This window comes from Antechinus flavipes, chromosome 2 (assembly GCF_016432865.1).
Source record: "Antechinus flavipes isolate AdamAnt ecotype Samford, QLD, Australia chromosome 2, AdamAnt_v2, whole genome shotgun sequence".
Taxonomy (NCBI): Eukaryota; Metazoa; Chordata; class Mammalia; order Dasyuromorphia; family Dasyuridae; genus Antechinus; species Antechinus flavipes.
In genome coordinates, this window is record NC_067399.1 from 397,622,212 (window position 1) to 397,643,944 (window position 21,733).

General features: G+C 40.5%; 1 protein-coding gene across 3 annotated transcripts in view; it reads right to left on the reverse strand.

Moving 5' to 3' along the window:
* Window positions 1-851: 851 nt before the first annotated feature.
* The window catches only part of DPYSL3 (dihydropyrimidinase like 3), a 127,880-nt gene continuing 106,998 nt past the window's right edge, over window positions 852-21,733 (reverse strand). For all 3 annotated transcript variants that reach the window (XM_051978665.1, XM_051978668.1, XM_051978667.1), the window contains exons 7-14: window positions 20,728-20,796; window positions 17,275-17,395; window positions 13,540-13,696; window positions 8,928-9,069; window positions 6,143-6,313; window positions 4,039-4,218; window positions 3,055-3,217; window positions 852-1,662 (exon numbers count right to left, since the gene is read on the reverse strand). In XM_051978665.1, the coding sequence (XP_051834625.1) occupies window positions 1,574-1,662; window positions 3,055-3,217; window positions 4,039-4,218; window positions 6,143-6,313; window positions 8,928-9,069; window positions 13,540-13,696; window positions 17,275-17,395; window positions 20,728-20,796 (1,092 nt within the window). In that variant the 3' untranslated portion in view covers window positions 852-1,573. The remainder of the gene's footprint in view (window positions 1,663-3,054; window positions 3,218-4,038; window positions 4,219-6,142; window positions 6,314-8,927; window positions 9,070-13,539; window positions 13,697-17,274; window positions 17,396-20,727; window positions 20,797-21,733) is intronic.

The following is a 21,733-nucleotide window of genomic DNA, read 5'->3' on the forward strand; positions in this document are numbered from 1 at the left end:
CTGGCAATATATATTGCAAGAAAATGACCAACAGTTGATAATCAATGCTTGAATTCAGAAGTCAAAAAAAGGTGTATGCAAGACCCCACTTCATTAGAAAATTCTAGCGTTATAGTCATGGGTATAAAAGCAGTCAAAAAGACCTTAAAAGATTATCTAGTCCAACCCCCACATTTTGCGAAGGTGGAATACGAGGCCCACCCTTTCCTGACCTTTACAAGATTTTATAAACACAACAGGTTTACTTCATAATGAAGGAAAAAAATAGATCAGTTACAAATGAAAAAGAAAACGTCAGTGAAAAAGTCTTCTCTGACTCCCTCCCTTCTTCCACACTCATCCCCAGAGCCACAGGAGATGAGGTTCCTTACTGTTAATTAAAATTTCAAGAGATGCTTAGGAAAACGCCTGCCAAAAAAAACAAAAAACAGATCCTCCCATCCAATCTGAAGTTGTATGAGCACCAAGAAATTAAGAGAATCAGCTGCCCAGACCCGCTTGGCTTCCCCCCCCCAGAGGTTTGATAGAACCTTTTTTAGCCACCTCCAAGCTGACAACCCCCTTTTATGCATGAAAATGTCCTTTTCTCTCTCTTTGTCAATGTGCAAGAGTGATCCATTCTCAGGGAAGAGTGAAGGAGTTGTTCTTTGTAAGGTGCCCCGCCATACTGAGTTATCTACACCCCACCTCCCCAGGTCACCTCACACCAGTCACCTGGCAGAAACAAATAGGGCTGAAGACACTGGCAGGAAGAGAGAAAATGGAAGCTCCTTCCTCCCCTCGCGTCAGAGAGGAAGGTGGCCTTGAAAACAACTGAGCAAGAGACCAAAGAATGGGGGCGACCACGCAGGTGGAAGGAAGTGATTGCCTTTCGTTTTTTAATAAAATGTACAAAGTAACACAAGTCAGATTAAGAGGCAATAGGACAAAGGCTACGTGACAGAAACTGCTTGCCTTCTCTGGAGGCCCCGTGATACCGCGATGGATGAGGCGATGATGACGGTGGCCACGTCTGACTGGCTTCATTGGAACAGAAGTACTCAACACGATACACAACATCCCCTTTTCCTTCCCCTGGCCCACCCACCTCCCGCACTCAGCCCACCCGCTGCCCCTCTGCTAGGGCTCCCACCACCCTTCCACCCCAAGCGGCCTCTTTCCCTTTTGTTCTAGCTTTGTGATTCCCTGTCTTCCCAGCTTTGTCTAACCCCGTCTTATAACTCAGCAGTACACAAGCGCGCAACACATATGGAGGTTACAGACTCTTAACTTAGTGACTCATCTTATTGCATGCATGTAAAAGAAAGAGGGAAAAAAACTTCCAAGGCTATGCAAAAAAAAACCCCAACAACAACAACCAAAAAAAAAAAAACAGAATCAGAACAGAAAATGAAGCAATATTCTTAAAGCTAGGCAAGCGAGTAGCATTGGGAGAAAAAAAAATAAGGCTTTGAAGGCTTATTGATTCTTCAGATTGGAACTGTTTGGATTCACTTTCTTTCTTTCTTAAATACCAATGTACCATTTTGGCTTTGAAAAATCTCTTCTCATTTCTCATCCTCTTTGGGCCTACTTAACTCAGGGATGTTATATTAGAACGACCTCCAGGAGGTGCCACAATACGCTTGCTGGCAGAGCGGACACCTTCATCCACCTGCGTACCTGCAGATACAAATTAGAGATTAATGTCAAGGGCAAAAGACACTGAGCGGCTGGTTGCCCAACCCTTGCCTGCCCCTTCTCCAAACCAAGCAGCCCTCACTTTATTTCCAGCTCTGGTGATGTTCTCATCATCTCTCTCACTATTAACCCATGCTCCATTTCTAAATTTATCTTTTTTTTTCTTATTTTTCTCTTTATTCCGTTTTCTCTAATTTACTTTTTGTGGCGGAGGTTTTTGGAGGAGGGAGAAGCAATAGAGGTTAAGTGATTTGCCAAGGTCCAGTTCAATACATTGTACCACCTAGCTGCCCTCAGTTTATTTTCTATTTTTTCCTTTTCTTACTCTTCCCCTTAATTTGGTGAGAATATATAATTAAATTTGATATAGTTTTTATTAAGATATTAAAAATATCTTAATATTGTAAAAGTATTTGTGATGCTTTTATAATAACTAGCATGTTTTATGTTTTTCAAAACACTTTACAAATATCTCCTATACTCTTCACAACAAATCTGAAAACAAAGTGCTATTCTTATCATCCTTATTTGAGATGAGGATGATGCAATGAGATGACATGAGGAAAGTAAATGACTCACATGTAGACACACTAAGTGTCTACCCCAAGCTGCCCCAAACTCAATAAATCTTTATTTCCTATTGCTCATTTTATAAAGCATGAGGATAATAGAAATTATATACTGGAAAGGACTCTACAGAGAGTCAAAAACCCGGTTTAGAGAGCTATCTTTACTTCCATAGCTGGTTATATGATCTGAAACCAGTCACATTAAGTCTTGGGATCTCAGTTTCTGCATTTGTAAAATGCAAAATTTTTAAAAAGTAAATTGTAAATTTTTAAATTAATATGTGTGTGTGTGTGTGTGTATTTTTTGCTGAGGCAATTGGGATTAAGTGACTTGCCCAGGGTCACACAGCTAGGAGGTATTAGGTACCTGAGGTTAGATTTGAACTCAGGGCTGGCGCTCTAGCCACTGCACCATCGAGCTGCCCCAAGGAAAAAAATTTTAAAGTAAATTTTAAGTTTTTAAATGTAAATTGTAAAATAACCATAGGAGTTATACCAGAAGACTACAAGTGTTTCCCGTACTTCTAAAATCCTCTATTTTTATAAAGAAAGCAATTCTTCCATGGCCAGTGTTCCTTGTTGATTTAGAACACTTTCTTCGTGTCCTCAGAAATTTTTCCTTTAAGAAACTGAGCCAACAAAAGTAGATACCTTTCTATTTCTTAAGATCATTATCCAGCCTCAGGGCATTATTACCCTTACTTTCCAGGGAACTTAATGTTAATATCAAAGGCTATTATTGTTGTTTTTATTTTTCAATTTCTAGCTTTATCATATTTCCCACCAAAATTCAGGCACAGCTTACCTGACAGGCTAAATCCTGACTGATGAAGATTTCTCACTGGGGGTGTCTGGCGAGTTGGTGACCCCCTGGTGGAGCCTGCAGGGGTGCCTCCTTTGGGAGTGGTGGTCAAGTCGAACACTGGCCCGTCATACATCCCCCTCGGCACAGCATGCATTTCAGCCATCTGTCACCGGAGGAAAGCATCATTAATTCCTATCAACAAGCAATTACAGAGTCCTTTTGTGTCAAGTACTATGCAAAAACGAGACTGCTTGAACTCAAGTTCACAATCTTTTAGACTTCAGAAAGCAGACCAGAAGTAGCAAGCCTGGGATTTGTGCCACTGTGTCTGACACACTGGCCCCTAGCTTTGGTTCCATGAGGGTGGCCATTTTCATCTGCTTCCCAAGGCTCCCCCGGGCAAAGCAGTGAACTCAGTGGTTCTTCTTTGGCAAAGCCAAACGGGGTTCAATACCTACTATGGGCTCCCAGAGTCACCAAGCATAGGTGTGTCCCAATTTTTCCACACTAATACCAAGTACACATGATTTTGATAATGACCCAAGCAAATGAGGTACAATGGGTACATATCCTGACCTTTACCCTCTGCTCAATTCAACTTCTAGGGATGTTCTAACCCTAATGAATAAAGAGATGGTCTTCAACCAACTTAATAAGCCTTTTTTAAGGGCGTAGGTATTGGGCCTTGGGAAGATAGCAATTTTAAAACGGAAATCACCCCAGTCCTTAAAGAGCCTACAAGCTACTAGACTATATGTCAGTGCCCAAACTTGCAAACACCAAATGCAACTTTATTTAGATCCTAAGACCAGAAGGCTAAACCCCTTCTCCTAAAGGACACCCCTCAATCAGAGAGATAATACTTCACAATCCTTCTCAGTATTGGTGAGAACAAAGATAAGACATCAGCTCTTGCCCCAAGCCTTTAAATTCCTATTACTGCTGGCTTCTATTATATTTGGGTTGGTTCGGTCTCTTCCTTACCTTCCTCCGAGCTTTAATGCGCTTATAGACAAAGTCAGAGAATGGGCTACAGGGGATGAAGCGCCCAGCCCCCTGGGTCACGTGAAGATTGCCATCCTCCAGCATGATCTTGCCTTGGCAAATGACCACAAGGGGAGCTCCTCGCAGCTCCATTCCTTCAAAGATATTGTATTCTGCAGCCTGTAACACAGAGAAAATTTCACAAGAGATAAGAAGTGAGACATTGTAACTTCAGTCCACTATCCTGTTTCTGAAATGACAAAGGACTAGTAATCGTGAGTAAAAAACAAAATAGTTCAAAACGTCTCCAACTTCTTCCATAGGATGGACTTCTATATAGCTGTACTTTTCTCTAACCAAGTGAGTAATCTCCATAGCAAGAAGACCAACATAACCATAATTAACAAGGAAATTCAAGAGAAGTGGAAAGATGGCTAAAAAATTCCTAATTTCAATGAGTTTTAGTCACCAAGTGGGAAAAACTATATTTCAAAAAACTAGCTTGGACACTGATTTCTGAAAAAAAAAAATGTGGAGAACATGAAAGGTGAGCAACTATGCTAATTTTCCAAGAATGTAGGTTACAGAGCTTGAGAAAGGGATGGGTGATTCATGAGCTTGAATAGGGATCACTATGAGGTTCATGAAAAATAAATCATACCAGACTAACTTTACTTCTTTTTTGATAGAATCGCCATTGTCATAACAAGGCATTGCCACAAATATAAAATATATAGAGTTCAACCAAGGCATTTGATAAAACTTTCTCATGATATCCTTGAAGACAAGATGAAATGATGAAGATAATAGTTAGGGTGAGTAGATATGAAGCTAATTCTGTGGCTAGAAGCAAAGAAAGGTGCTTGATGAATCAAGTGCAGAGCCCAAGGGCTGTCCTTGGTCCTGCTCTGTCCAACATTTTTATCAGAAGGTATATGTGGCATGCTTATCAAATCTGGAGATAATTGGATAAATCTAGTTATAAATCTAGGGAAGATAGCTAATATAGCAGATGACAGGAGCAGGGTCCAATAAAATCTCAACTGGCTGGAACTAAGGATTGAATCTAAGAACAAATTTAGTAGGGATAAACAAAATTCTACACTTGGATTCCAAAAGATCAGTAGTACAAGCAAAAAAAAAAAAAAAGTGAGGAAGGAATGTCTTTGCCATAGTTCATTTTAAAAGATAGGGATGGGGAGTGGTTAATAAACTGAAAAATCAGTTAATGTGAGTCAAGATTTGGTACACACACACACACACACACACACACAGAAATAAAGGAGAAAATACAATGAGCATAGAGGGAAGAGCATCCATGACAGAGAAGGAATTAGAAAATATATCATGTGAAGATTGTTTGGAGGAAGTAGGAATGTTTACTCCTGGAAAAGATAACTAGAAAGTTAGGAAATCAGTTTTCAAATATTTAAAGTGGAGTGTTTTCACTTAAATTTAAAGTCTTATTTGATTACATGGCTACCAAACACCAAGTATTGGGATTAAGGAGCATAGCAATTTTAAAATGAAAATCACTCCTACCCTTAAAAGATCCTTCAATCTATTGGACTATATGTTAATGTCCAAACTTGCAAACACTAGGATGAAATTTATTTAGATCATAAGACCAGAAGCTAAACTGGTCTTCTCCTAGGGGACATCCTTCAGTCAGAGAGATGGTGTCCTAATATTTCAGAATCCTTCTTAGTACTGGTGAGAACAAAGATAAGACATTGGCTCAAGTGGATGAATGTTTAATAAGTAGACATTCAAGTGGAAGAATAACTAGGCTTTCTTTTCTTAATCCCAAAAGACAGAATTAAGATCAATGATTTGATGATTACAAAGAGGGCCATTATAGTCATGTAAGATGGCCTTCAGTTATTATTCTTTGTATGTGAAATTCTTCCAACCAGATTCTTCTAAAAAAAAAAAAAGAAAGAAAGAAAGAAAGTTTTCTATACATAAATCCTGGAAAAGTCACTTAAAAATTTTCAGCTCTGAAAACTTAAATAGCCTGTAAAGTCTTCTTCTAGCTTTAAATCATCTGCTCCCACATCTCCCTACTTCCCATCATTTCCTTCCCCAGTACAACAAGCCTTACCGACTGATGGTTCTTGGCTGAAACAATCTTCACAGCATCTGGATCCCAAATGACTAGGTCACTGTCAGAACCCACAGATATTCTTCCCTTTCGAGGGTACAAGTTGAAGATCTTAGAGGCATTAGTACTTGTCACAGCTACAAATTGGTTTTCATCCATTTTCCCAGTAGCCTGTTCAAGTGCAAAAAGTTCTTTGTCAATGGACAGTCCCCTCACCCAGAGCCAAGTTAGACCAGTGACATGGGTTCAACTGGCTGAGTGCCTTCCAAATGCAGTGGTGACAGAACTTCAATATGATAAACCTCAGGATTCATTAGGAAATGATTTGTGGTCAATGGAAGAATAGACATGGTTATGATCATTTCTCAAGGAAGGTGGATTATCTATTGAGTTTTTAAATGTCTCAGACTGGGTATTTTTAAGCTGTTATTAAACAGTGATTTATCTGATGCAATAGTGAATAAGTTCAGTATAGGTCAATGGCTCCCAACCCCAATTTTTCAAATAACCAAATCCATCCACAACATTTATTAAGCATCTACCATGTGCCAGGAACTATGCTAAGTTCTAGAAAGAACCCAGAAGACTGAGTTAAAGGTATAAGAATACAAGAATGATCAAAAGAAATCAAAGCTATCAACACTGATAGGAAGTGCTTTGAATTACTTTTCATTATAGGAATACAAATTAAAACAACTCCATCAGAACCTATCAGAATGGCCAATATAACAACAAAAAAAGGAAAATGATAAATGTTGGAGAGGATGTGAAAAAAATTGGGATACTAATGGACTATTAGGAGAGTCGTGAACTAATTTAGCCAATCTGGAAAACAATTTGGAACTATATCCAAAAGGCAATCAAATTGCACATACCCTGTGATCCAGCTATATCTCTATTAGATCTGTATCCTAAAGAGATCTTTAAAAAGGGAAAAAGACTCATATGTACAAAAATATTTATCGTAGCCATTTGTGATGGCAAAATGTTTGAAATTGAGGGGATGCCTGGGGAATGGTTGAACAAGTTGTGGTATATAAATGTAATGGAATACTAATTGTGCAATAAGAAATCATGAGCAGGTAGATTTCAGAAAAACCTGGAAACCCATATGAATGGATGCAAAGTGAAACGAGTAGATTCAGGAAAGCATTGTACATAGTATCAGCAACATTGTATGATGATGAACTATGAATAACTCAGCTCTTCTCAGAAACACAATGATCCAAGACAAATTCAAAGGACTCATGAAGGAAAATGCTATCGATATCCAAAGAAAGAACTGATGAACTCAGAATACAGATCAAAACTTTTTTTTTAATTTACTTTATTCTTTTTCATGTTTTTTTTCCTTTCTGATCTGTTTCTTCTTTCACAACTATGACTAATATGAAAATATGTTTTGCATGATAGTATATGTATAACCTATTTCACACCATCTACTATTTTTAGAAGAGAAGAATGGAGGGAGAAAGGGAGAGAAAAAGTTTTGAACTCAAAATCTTATAAAAATGCTGCTAAAATTATCTTAACATGTAATTGGGAGAAAATACTATTTTAAAAAAATCTTGCATTATAAATATATGAAATTAGTATCATTTGGGGAAAGGCACTTACAAAGTAAATTGAAGCAAGGAGGATCAGGACAGAACTTAAGCAGAAGGAAAAATGAAGATTTAAAGAGGTAGACTTAATAAGAGAGTATGGGCAAAGGTACAGAGATAGGACAAAGAATACTGTGTGAGGCTATTCCATAAAATGAATGAAGGGGAGTAATTCTGGGAATAATTTTGGAAAGATTGGGGCCAAGGCTTCTAGTATCAACCAGAGGAGGAGGTTGAATTAGATCCTATGGGTAGCTGGGAGCCAATTCAGTTTGTTGAGTGCCTTCACACAACACTTTTAGGAAAAGGGTGAAAGTGTGTTCGATAGGAAATCAAACAAGAATGTTCCACAAACTATTTAAATCAGTGTGTAGTCTCTAGTCAGTTGATAAACATTTGTTAAACTCCTATGACGTGCCACAACCAGACAGCTGTTTTCTCCCAGTATCCCTCTGTGGGGCAGCATGACAGTGAATACATTGTAAGACCCAACATTAGGAAAATCTGGGGCCAAATCCTGCCTCGGACCCTCACTAGCAGTATGATTATGAGCATGTTTCTGACCCTTAGCTGTGGAGATTCAAATAAGTACTTTTAAAGACCCTCTGATGGTTCCAGGAAAGTATTACAGTGATAACGAATCTGGAGGTCAGTGTTTAAACTACAGCCGAAGGGCCTTGATATGGGCCTTTGCAGAAGTCCTTTCTGTACCTAGTACAGTGCCATACACACTGTAGGTGCCTCATAAATGTTTACAGATTGAAGGCAGTGTTAAGGAGAATCTACCAGACCATTCATGTTTAGAGCCAGAAAACTCTCATTGCTTTTCTGTTTTCTCTCCAGTGCTTGGCAAACTTAATGAGTGATAATTATTCAGTTGTTGTACAGCCAGTTGTGACTCTGGGGACCACGCACACATGCTGCTCATAGCGTTTTGTTGGCAAAGACACCAGAATGGTTTGCCATTTCCTGCTCCAGTGAATTAAGGCAAAGAGGGTCCCACAGATACTCTGCGTCTGAGGCTGGAATGGACTCGGGTCTTCCTGACTCCAGGCCCAGGGCTCCATCCACCACGAGGTCTGGCTTCTCTGTTACCTCGCTCCCCTTTCCCGAGTTCCAGGTCTCAGACTGACTCAGCCTGGGCTGCGGGAAGGGAATTAAGCCCTTCCTCAGTGCCTTACCACAGCCTTATCCCAGATGACGGACATGCGCTCCTCCACCCCATTGGTGCCCTCGGGGATGGCCGTGAAGTTGTCCTTGCCGATGGCTTTCTGAGCCGTGCTGAAGGTGCAGTGGGCGCTCCCAGCCAGGTGCAGGTCCCCGCTGCGGGAGAGGGAAAACCAAGGGTCAGGGAAAGTGGGCGGCCAAGCCCTCCACACGGAGTGCATCGTGGCAGCGGAGGGGGAAGGTAGAAGGGCGGGGTGCAAGTCCCATTTCTCGGTACTACCTTACACCGAGTCACCAAACTTCCCAAGCTTCGGTCTTTTCCACAGACACAATTACACAGCGCTTACTCTGTGCAGGAACTCTACTGAGAACTTTATAATGATGATGATGATGATGTCTTACATTTATATTGTGCCTACAACGCATCAGGCACTCTCTACATGATGATGATCACAGTAACAACAGGTGATACTTATACAGCACTTACTATGTGCCAGGCATTACGATAAGCACTTTACAATTATTATCTCGAGTCTCACAACAATCCCTAGGAGATGAGTCCTGTTAGTATTTTATTTTCCAGATGAAGAAACGGAAGCAGAGTTTAAGTGACTTGCCTAGAACACTCAGCCAGTGTGTGTCTAAAGCCACGTTTGATCTCAGGTCTTCTTAATTTACACCCATCAAGAATCCCATCCCCTCTGCCCCCTCGCTCCCAGGGACTCTCAGAGCCTCCACATTTGATGGGATGAGCGGGCAGTTATCTACCTGGTTCTGATAGAATTATTTCCACTATACTAACAGGGTAAGCATGCTGCTCAATGACTCTGCTGAGTTTTTTCTTGTGGTACATTAAGCATGACAGCTCAAAATCCTACTTCTATACCTTCGTGCCAGCCTTAATGCCACATGAAAAAAGTTCCTTATTTGCATCAATAACCCATAAACCAGGAAGCACACTCAATCTATTTCTGGGGTTTCAATGTGCTATTATTTTTACAGATGAAGTTCTGATTTTCAAAAGCTCATGAGGAAACTTTTCATTTTATTGCTATTATTTATGTTCACAACAATAGCTTCTAATGATGAATTATTTTTTTAAAGGCCAAAGATATTTGTGCTACTTAATTATGGAGGCTAGCTTGGACCACGGCAGCTCCAAATCTTCTCAGGGCTGCTGAGTCCAGAACACAGATTCTAACTACAACAAAAATCCAAGGACTAAGCACATTTTTGCAGACAGAGGACTTCAACGACTCTGAGATTAACATTCAAATACATCTATAACACCCTTAAAAGAATGCAAGGGAGAATAGCATAGAAAGTTCCATTCCCATTCATTCCAGTGATCGTCTAGCCATGGATGTATGAAGTCCCCTTGCTGGGCCTCAGGCTAGTTTCTCTTTCTCTTTACTAAACTAGGCCTCTGAAAAATTAAGGGCTTGGAAACATGACTCCTGAGGTTCTGGTTCTATAGCTCTGTTCTGGAAAAACAAGAGCACAGGGGCATGCTAAGAACATTAAATCTATAGGCACAGAAGGGGGTTTAAATCCCACCTCTGATGTTGTTGCCTGTGTGTGAGGAATGTACCTTAAACTTCCAGAGGTCTCAATTTCCTTATCTAAAAGATGAAAGCAGGGTAGTAAATGGATTTTGAAGTTCCTTTCACCTCTAGGATCCTATGGATGATCCTTTGCGTAGTAAAATTGGAGGCTGTGCATTAATAACACTTACCACCAGGAGGAAGCAGTGAACAACTCCAGGAGCGGATGTGGCTATCAAAAATAGCCAGTGATAACCATTTCATATTAGTGGAGCAATCCCTTATTCTTACAACATTTTAGATTTAAATATAGGTCATACTTCCAAAACTCAATCGCTTTAAGACGAAAAAAATGAGTATATATTAAAGATAATTACATAAAATTACCATATTTTCAAGTATATTTAGTTAAAGGTTTTGGGTTTAAAGTATATTTACAGTGAAAAGTTTTTCAGTTTTAACCTTTTACAAAAACATGCTTTATTTCTTTTTATCACTATCACTCTATTTTTTTTACTTGCATTCTCATTCTCTTAGAAAGGGAATAGAAATGTGGAATAATATAGTAAATAGGGAACTGGCCTTGAAGCCAAGACTTGGATTCAAATCCCTCCACTAACACATACTACTTACACAACCTGAGCAAGTTTACCTAGGCAAGTCCTAAAACTGTAAATTGAAGAGAAGATGATGACTCAAGATCGGCAGACACAGTTTCCTTGCACAGGAATTTCCTATACCAATAAAATCAAAGTTCCAACTGAATCCATATGAGATAACCCTTATGATGTTTTCAAATAATGCCTGGCACATTGTAGGTACTTATTCCCTTCCTCTTCCTTTACCAAAAGCATAAACTAGTAGAATGAGTAGATCTTGGAAGTCACTGTCTAGTTGTGTCTGACTGTAACCCCATTTGGGGTTTTCCTGGCAAAAACACTATAGGGTTTGCTAAACCTCATTTGATAAGTAAACTGAGGTAAACAGGATTAAATGACTTTTCCAGGGTTACACAACTAGTAAGTCAGTCTGAAGCTGAATTTGAAATCAGGAAAATAAGTCTTCCTATTGATACTCTATCTAGCACAAAGACCTTGAGTCAATTCCCAAATTTTATACTTGTTCCCTACAAAAAGCTGGGTAAGTCACTTCTCTCTGTGGGCTTCAGTGTCTTGTACAATGAGCAGGCTAGATAGGCGTTTCTAAAGTCCTGTCTTCCAGATCTCATTCTACAATCTGTTGATTATGGGCAATTCTCAGGATGTGCACAAGCCAGACAGGGCTTGGGCTGGTCTGGGTTCCCAGGTGCTAAGTATCTGACCTGCATCCTTTCTCTCTGTTTCATGCCACTGAGAACATATGCTCTGAGGTGCACCTGAGGGACTGTTGCTTCTGGTGTGAAGGGTGATTGTTAACAACCACAACTACACTCCCAGAAGCTTCTTGGGCCTCTAAAAAGACTATAAGGTTTCAGAAAGGCCAAGAGAGACTTGCATGAATTGATGTTAAATGAGTAGAACCAAGAGAACACAGCAACAACAAGATTATGAGATGATCAACTGTGATGGGCTTGGCTCTTTTCAACAATAAGGTGATTTAGGCCATTTCCAATAGACTTGTGAGGGAGAAAGCCATCTGCATCCAGAGAGAGGACTGTGGGAACTGAGTGTAGACCTTTTTGTTGTTGTTGTTTGTTTTTGTGGTTGCTGTTTGCTTGCTTTTTTATCTCTCATTTTTTTCCCTTTTTAATCTGAACTTTTTTGTGATCTGATTTCAAGTAACTGATGTACCCAGCTTTTCATAGGGAGCAAGTATAAGAAGTGGGAACTGACTCAAGGTCTGCAGTAGACAGTGACAGTAGGAAGACTTAGTTTTCTGATTTTAAATGTAGAGATATGTATAGAACTCATTTCCTTCTCCAGCTCATTTTACAGATGAGCAAACAAGGTTAAATGACTTGCTTAATAATAGCTATGACACAGCTAATAAGCATTTTAGGCTGCTTTTGAATTCAGGAATTCATGTCTCTAGATCTGGTGCTTTATCCACTGCTTCACATAGTTCCCCCTACAAATCTTAAAGAGCTAGATAAATGATGAAGATGATGATAATTTTAAGAGGAAGCATAGTACAGAGGATATAAAAACTTGAGTCAACATCCTGCCTCTATATTAGTTATCTATGAAGCCACCCCAAATGTTCCCATAGACTTCTGTGTCTGACCTGTGGCAGAGCATTCTGAGCTCATGTTGGTCTGCTCAGCCAGTTAGAGACACTGGAATCTATTCTAATATGGTGATGTCATTGTGGTCCTCTGAGAACCAAGGACAACAACCAAAGACTAGGACACTGGGGAAATCACTTGATGCTCCACCCCCAGGCAACTCATTAGAATTTATGAATTGCTGATGAATGGTTAATTTGCATTGATGCAGAGAGTTACACATTTGGAGTTCCCCAACGCCAAAGAAAACAAAAGTTTGATTTTCCCCCACTCCTAAAGAGATGCAAAAGAACTGCAGCAGAGAAGGTAGTTATTAGGTATGAGATCAGGCTGGCGCTGGGTGCACTTGGTTTACTCCATGAGTTCTTACAAACTCTCTACCAGGGTCCCATTATTCCCCTGGCACTGGCCATGTCCGCATGGATGAGACAGGCCGAGGAATTTCTAGAATTCCCAGCGGCAGCAGCATCTGTCTCAGGTCTGACTCACAAGTACCACGACCCCCCACGGCCCGCACTGGCCCAGCAGGCCTCTGCCAGGGGGCACCGAGCAGCTAGAACCAGACCAAGCCCTCTCTGCTCAGAACTCTTCTCTGTGGCCAACGTCCCCCCCAGGAAGGAACTCCTCTGAGCCGCCACTCCACCTTCTGCTCTATGCACAAGAGTGACCACAGGTCAGCAAGGTGGAACAGCAGACAGCACTGGCCTGGGGACTTGGGAAGCTCTCCGGAGACACTGTCTGTGTGACTGGGAAGGTCCCCTAAGGCAGTCATGAAGAATAAATGCGACAGTACCTAAACACATCTATGTCACACACACACCATCATCATGGTTACTCTTAGGCTTGGCCGGCACCCACCTTGCCAACAAGGAGTTGATGTAGTCCGGAGTGGTGGGGTCAGGACTCAGTGGGGGAGAGGTCACAAAAGCGGCGGCTTTAGCCCAATTCTTGCTCCAATAGTGTGTCCCATCTGTACCAAGACTGGCTGTGATGGGTTCACCAAACACCACATTTCCTAGAGGACAGAAAAAAATACAAGCCTGATTTACAGAATGATTTTTCCTGAGGCTGAGAAGTGTTTTTAGGAGATCTGGGCTCAAAGCCTGCCTCTGATACATTTTGGTTGTCAAACCAAGTCAACTGAGGTTGATTAGAATAATTAGATGACACTGATTAGAGTATCAGACTGGAGTTAGGAAGCTGTTGCTATTCTTGGGTCTTTTCAATTCTATCTGACTCTCCAAGCCCCATTTGGGATTTTCTTGGTAAAGATACCAGAGTGGTTTGCCATTTCCTTTTGCAGCTCATTTACAGATGAGGAAACTGAGGCAAACGCTTATTCACACAGTTGAGTACCTCCTGGAAGATCCTTAAGCCAATGCCCTCCAGAGGTTTAGGAGACAATGATGAAGCATGGAAGTCAGCGTACAAGGAGGACCCAAGCTCACCCTCTCCCCAAAGCCAATAGGGATAACTAGATCCTGATTTGGGTAAAGGATGTCCACTGAGGCCCCAAAGCCAAAGCTTCTCAACAGAAGAAAGATTCTCTCTGGTCCTTTTACATCACCCTCAATCTCAGGCAAGGAGTGGGCCAAGAACATGGAGTAAAACTTTGGGGGATAGCAAAAGCTTCAATGTCCCCAGAAAGTAACTCTTCAATGGGACCACTTGATGAGAAAAGCCCTTGTGGGAAAAAGTACTCCATCTGACTTCATTCACAAAGATCCTAGCAGAAGAAGAATGAATTATGGCAGTCTAGGTGCAGGGGTCCTCAAACTATGCCCATGGGCCGGATGCAGCAGCTGAGGATGATTATCCACCTCACCCAGGGCTATGAAGTTTCTTTATTTAAAGGCCCACAAAACAAAGTTTTTGTTTTTCTATAGTCCGGCCCTCTAACAGTCTGAGGGACAGTGAACTGGCCCCCTGTTTAAAAAGTTTGAGGACCCCTGGTCTAGGGAATTGCTGAAACAAAGAAATAAAGTTATGAAACTCTATCCCTAGAAAATCAATCTCAGCATTTTACAAGGACGACAGTTTCACCTGTATCTTTATATCCTCCATGCTGAGCACATAGGAGACATTTAATAAATGTTTCTTTAAAGGCATCAGAAAACAGATAAGACTGCTGAAGAAAGACTAAAGTTATGATACATAAATACAATGGAATATTTTTTTGCTTTAAGGAACAATGGATATAATGAACACAGAGAAGCAGAGAAAGACTTCTATGAACAGATACAAAGCAGGATGAGCAGAACCTAGAAAAGAATATCTACAGTGACTATAATCTGATAAATGGAAAGAACTACAAAGAATAAAATGATTGAAACTAAATGTATTTAAGTGACCATGACCAAGTCTGGTCTCAAAAAAGAGATATGAGATACTATACATGTAAAATACTACAATAAGATCAGATTAGCAAGTTTTGCTAAATATTTGGAGGGTATTTTTATGAGGGATACATTTCTGAGAGAGAAATACATTGGGAAATGTAGCTTTCCTGGCTCCCTTCAAGTTTCAACTGAAATCTCTCTTTATGCACCCCCTTTTCAATCTCCCTAATGCCTTCCTTAGACTGATGATTATCAAATGATCCTACATATATCTTGTTAGTACATAACTATTTGCATGATTTTTCCCCTATTAGTAGCTCCATCAAAGGCCTGCCTTTTGTCTTTCTTTGAATCCCTAGTGTTTTACACATAATAGGTACTTAATAAATGCTTATTGAATAATTGCTAATTGACTATAAAAAATATAGCAATAAAAATTATTTTTAAAAGGAAAAAAATAGATGAGCACGGAAATCTCCTATCTCATACCCAAACTGGTATTTATTACCTCTATCCTCCAGTGTGAGTGTCAGAAACACATTCATCCCTGCCCTAACGCTCGTTTCTCTTTCTTCCTCATTCCAAAGTCTCCCTCTTAAAGTTATGAAGGACTTGGCTTAAAAATGCCTAGCATACTCTGATGAAACCAGATGTGTTGATGTTAATCTGCCTGATTCTCCAGGGCTTTCTATAAATATTAATTCAACTGAAAAATGCATGAAGAATGAAGAAGAAGAAAAAAATGAAGGGAAAACAACTACGTGGAGAAATAACAAGAAACAGGGACTGTGGAGTTTCCAGAACTATGGAGAAGTGAAGTAAACTCAACCAGTCAGAAGCATTAAGGAGCCACTCTCAGAAGCTGGGGCACCAAGGCCTTGGAATCCCATCAGCAACTCAATCAACACTGACCACGAAAACCACCAAGTCTCTTTGCTCAGTATTATCTTTTCCTCTTTCCCTGAGAGAGAAAGGGAATGGAAAACTTCAGGCACATTCTCTCCAGGTCAATTTTTTCCCTTTCTGAAACATGTTTAATTTACTCAGTTTACTGGCCATGGAAAACCCTATGCCAGACCTGCAGTGTAGACTTTCTACAACATGAAGCAGAGTTAGAACAAAGACTCAGCCCTATGAAATCACTTCCTCAGCTGTGAAATGAAAGGGTTTGGCCCGGCAAGCCTTAAAGGTTCTTTCTGGCTCTAAATCTCTCCTTTTTTCCAGAGAAATCTTCACTGGAGGGCCAAGGCTCCAAGCAATTTCCTTCCCAGTAAAGGAACAGACCACTCCAAGAGACCAGAATCCAAGGTCAAGTCTATCTAAAAACTTGCAATAAAATACTCATGAGAACCAGCATGGAGGTCCCCAGGATGGCTTTGCAGACATGTGTACACTTGCCCACTTTCTACTTTTCTCCATGAAAGGAAGAATGGAACAAGGGAAACCTGGGCCCTCTTCCCAGATCCAGCCTTCTTGTAACTCAGGCATCAAGGAAAAACAGTATCTTGTTTATTATTTAAAAACACACACACAAATTGGGAATCCAAGTGAATCTGCCAGCCTGGCCAAGACAGAAAGGGTTCTCCACTCACAAGAATGGACCACCCACCTTCAGGGATGCTGGGCATCAAAAGGCAGTCTGCACTATTTTTAACAACCCCAGTCACTTACATGTGGAATTTTGTGGACTTAGCCCAAAATATGGCATTTAAACTACTGTTCGTTCTCACGGCTTCTCCTCCATCCAAAATATTTCATTACTATCTAATGGCCAGGCCATTTTGCATTCACCTGAAGCAGAAATCCAGATGGATTCTTCTGAAGCCATTCTCTTTCTCATCTCTTCCATCTGTCCCTGACTGTCCCCTAGAACTTTCATAACTACCCCCCTGACCACTCATTCTGGGATCAAGCCATCTACCAGTCAGGTTGAGAGACAAGGCCTTTAATAAATTAAACTTAAGTAAAATAAAACTCAGCAGTGTCCACTCAGCCTTTAGACCATATTCTTCCAGAGACCCTAGACTAATGAGCATAGTTAGCAGTGAATAATTACAGTGAGGTTGTATAAAAAAATAAAAAAAAATAAGGGATTACATTCATCAGTATGTGAGGTCCTTTTCAACTCTAGAACTAGAATCCTAAATCCTGCATATATATGCCCAGCAAAGCCAAGCCTTGGACACTGACCAAGGCTGCCAGGAAGGAAAGGAATGCCGTGAGAGTACAGGCCCTGCCTAAGAGCACAATTCACCTTTCTTGCGGGCTTGAGAGATGAGATCCGCAGCACTCTTGCTCATGACCTTGGTGATGTAGAGAGGGCAGTTGGTTTGACTGGCAATGGTGATTGCGCGAAAAACAGCCTCAGCTTCCAGCTAGAAAGAAAGGAACCAAATATCAGAAAGGCCTCCCCCAACCAAGTCGCCAGTCCTTCCGCCTCCCCAAGCCCATTCCTCATGGAGATGAGTTGTCATCTAACAGAGGAGGAAGCTGAGTTTATCAGGTGGCTCTATTTGTTAAGTAAATACCCATGCCATGTCTGTACTTAAACAAAGCTGAAAAAGTATATATTACTGCCTTTATCTTCCCATCCCACTAAATGCTGTACCCCACCCCTCTGGGAAAACACCATCATAGCACCAGAATATCTGCTGAAAAAGTCAGCAAACATCAGCTGGACCACAGCTTGAATCCCTGGTATCTTGTGAGTAACAACATTGCAGATTAAGTCCAAGGGGCTGGTCATACCATAAATTAATTAGATCCTTTCTTAACTGCCCTAGGTGAGGTCATAAGCTGATAAAAATCCCAGCTTTGGGTTTATAAGATGCCCCCAGGATCAAATCCAATCCTTATAAACCCAAAGCAGGGATTCTGGAGCACAGCTCCATATCTGATTAGTTCATTAGGCATCACAAAGACCTTTCACACTCATCACCTCAATAATTCTCCCAAGTTATTAATGCACTTCTTTATCTCCAATTCCTTATATTTACTTATTCTATGTCTTGGCTTCCCTGGGCCTTCAGAATCCCTGTCTATAAAATGAAAGAACCGGGTTTGATAACCTCAGATATCTCTTCCAGTTATGATTCTATGATCTATGTACATGTTATATACATTCTCACAGAATAGAAGCAAAAACCGGTGTGTTTCTTTAATTTCTGTCTTTGCATCTAAATGTAGTACCTTACACTTAGCAGAATACATTTTTAAACTGAACCTGAAGCAGAAGGTGGTAGAAGGTATAGCAACAGATGTGGGATCACTGTGTTAGCAGGTTTTGTGCAAATGTTTTATTTTAACTGCTAGAAAAGATCATAATTTTCAAAAATCTATACTTATATATATATCTATATGCATGTATATATTTTATCATACCTCTTTTTAAAATGATCCCATTTTAATTGGTTTTTGACAAATCAACCACAATGGGAATTTGCATTTTTATTCATTTTTTTACCAATGAATTACAGTGAAATTTGCATTTTGTGAAAATGTTAGTATTTTGCAAATGGTTTACTTTGCAAGAGGGGGGATGGAGCAGGAAGTGATGGTTATTTCTAAAAGTCTATACCTATCTTAGGCATATGTTAAACCTATATTAGACATATATTATTTTAAGATAAACTTATTTTAATTAATAACTTTTGACCAAAAAATTACAATGGGAAGAACACAGCTTACAGACAACATAGGTCTGAGCAGTTGAGTTTGTATTCATCCCAAGCTACTTTCTCCTCTCTGGGGAAGGAAGATGACATTGGGCTTCCAGATGACCCTCTGTTCTCTCTCATGCTATTATCCTCTTAAGTTTCTCTGTGGAGTCGCTGGGTTCCAGCATCAGAAGGCACCACTCAAGGTACAGTCTAGGTATGCTTTGAAGTGGAGAGGGCCAGTCTTGTTCCCTGATAACGTCTCCCTCTGAGCAGCTGTCTTGACCACTTCAGTTCCCTATGACCTCACCTCTGGCCTTTGATCTCCCTCTCTCCCAGGGTGGCGTGGATTTCCAACACTTCGGCAACCTATCTTTGGAGGGTTACATCACCCCCTCTGACTTCACCCACAAGAGCTTCCAAGGTTCTGACAGATGCTACAGCTGAAAGGCCTCTTATTAAAAAGAAGAAAGGAGGGAGAGAGACGGGGAGCCAAACCAGAGAAGGCAAAAATAGGCCTTTCGTTGAAATCCCCTGGCCCCTGGCCCATTGCAGACTCCCTCAGTGACCCAACTGAAGGAATCTATCTTGCAAGCACAGTGGTTATCCTTTAGAAATGGTTTTGAGAATGGCGCCAATTAGCCCAAACCAACCTACCCTGTGGAATTAATCTGGCTTTATTTCCCCACATAGTGGTAACTAACTTTACAAGCAAGATTTATTTGGTCTATAAGCCAGAGACAAAGCCGTTAATGAATTCTGATGATAAATTCAAGTAACAACAGCAGCAAAGGGGGCTCATTAGAACTAGGAAAGCAGGGGAGAACTGGATATTTCAATTTAATTGGTTTCTTCCTTCTTTCACTTATTATCAGCTTAGAATTGTGGAATATAAAACTCCATTTACATGCAAGACATAGGCCCATCCCTTTTTTGCTAGCAGGTCAGCTTTTACAATGCTAACCTGCCATTTGTAGACAAACAACTCCCAATCCCACAGGCAGATGCCATCATGTCAAGTATTCTGGAGACACCCATCTAAACTCTTCTACTGTCTCTCTGTCCCCTTGCCAATCCTGAACTAGTATACAAATGAAATATGTGGCAACTAGGTTTTATAGGAGCATGAATTCTGTACCTGGAAGAAATTAGTTTAAATCCTGCCCTTGACACATCCTAGCTGAATAAGCCAAGATAAGTCAACCTCTCTCAATCTTATTTTTGTCATCTGTAAAATGGTAATAATAATAACACTTATCTCACAGGACTTTTAAGAATATTAAGAGAGATTAAATTAAAGAGATCTCTAAACCATAAAGAACTATACAAATGTTAGCTCTTATGCTTATGATAATATAAACATCATTATCATTCCAAAGAATTATCAATTTCAGAATGGGAAAGAATCCTGCTAACTGTAGATTTGGAGGACATGGAATATTTAATGATCAACTTAAATAACATCTATAGCATGTTAGAAAGCAGCTGAAATAATTTCTCAACCACCTGTGTCTCCATGCAGAAAGCTTAAGCCAATGATTCTGAAATTGACATAAATTTAAAATGTAGAACCAAAATGGTGAATCCCCAGCTATATTCAGTAATGAAGGACTTCAATAGTTTCCTTCCCATGGCCATTCCTAAAGGTCTATGGATTTCATCTGCTTTAATGAGATTAAGAAAGGAGATATCCCTCTCTTTTGGCAATCCCCTTACAATTTGGGTGTATTTTCTGTTTTTGTCAGCCAAAGACAGCCTTTGACAAAATGCTTCAATATAGTTCTCTTTATCGATTTTTCCCCCAATCTTCAAGATGAGTGCATACACAAATGTATATGTAAGCAAACACACAGCTGCCTATCTGTGTGGGGGGAGGGAGGAACACACACACTAACAGTGACAGCCAAACATAAATGCATCTGACATAAAACAAGTTGCAGGATGTGAGGAAGAAAACCTGCTTCTGATAAGAACGCATCTCCAGGGAAGGCCTGGAAAGGAACACAGAGGCGCCAAGTTTTGTTTCTTTCCTTCCTTTTTTTGCCACTTACCTCCTCTGGTCTACTCAGCACATGGCCTTCAGGGCCAGTTATTCCAATTTCCAACATCCGGGCTTGTTCCTGGAGGGATGAAAAGCCAGATGTCAACAGATACCAATTAACTGCATCAGCAAAAAGATGGAGAATTCTAGAGAATGTTTCCATCTAAGGATGGGGAGGGGGGGAAGAATGTTACCATGAGATCCCTAACAAAAATGATTATGGAACCACTGAGTCCAATTTATAGATGAGGAAATTGAGTCCCTGAGAAAGGACACAACCTGACGCAGGTCGTGGCTGAGATGAGGTCTGATCTAGGAGGCAGTGCTGTTAAATGGTGAGAGCTACTGAGCAGCATTCAGATCCTGTTCTAATACTTCCTATCTGCATTAATTTGGGCAAGAAACTTCCCTTCCACAGGTCTTCATTTCTTCATCTATAAAACCTCTGACTTTTCTTCCTAAATCTGCGCTACAATCCCCCAAGTCACAGCCAGTCCTTACACTCGACCAAAGGAGCATCCTCTTAATTAATAAGTTGTATTTTTATCTTTGGCCAGCACCATTCCATGTGTACGACACACTGCTTCTCCACATCCCTCCTCTGCACCACACGTGTGGTCAGACAATTCCCTAGAATTCTTCTGCTCCGTTGGGAAGGGGAGTGCGAACAACAGAATTAATGATACTGCTGAAATCACACATACTTCCAGCATGCAGGTGTATGCACTTGAAGCATGCATGTATACACATTTCAAACCACAAAATAACGCAGGAAGGACCTCCAGGAAACGGGCAATACCCTGGGAATGCTTGTATCTGCTGAGCACTGAGCTGTACAGCTAAACTAGAATTTGGACTAGAGTCATCAATGCATTCTGAACCTTCCCTACTGAATCATTTGCTAAATAGTGACATGAGGACTAAAGGACATTTCATTTCCACATCTGCAATTCAATAAATATTTATGAAGTCTACTCCATTCATCCCTCTTTTGGCCTCCAGTTTCTCCGGATACC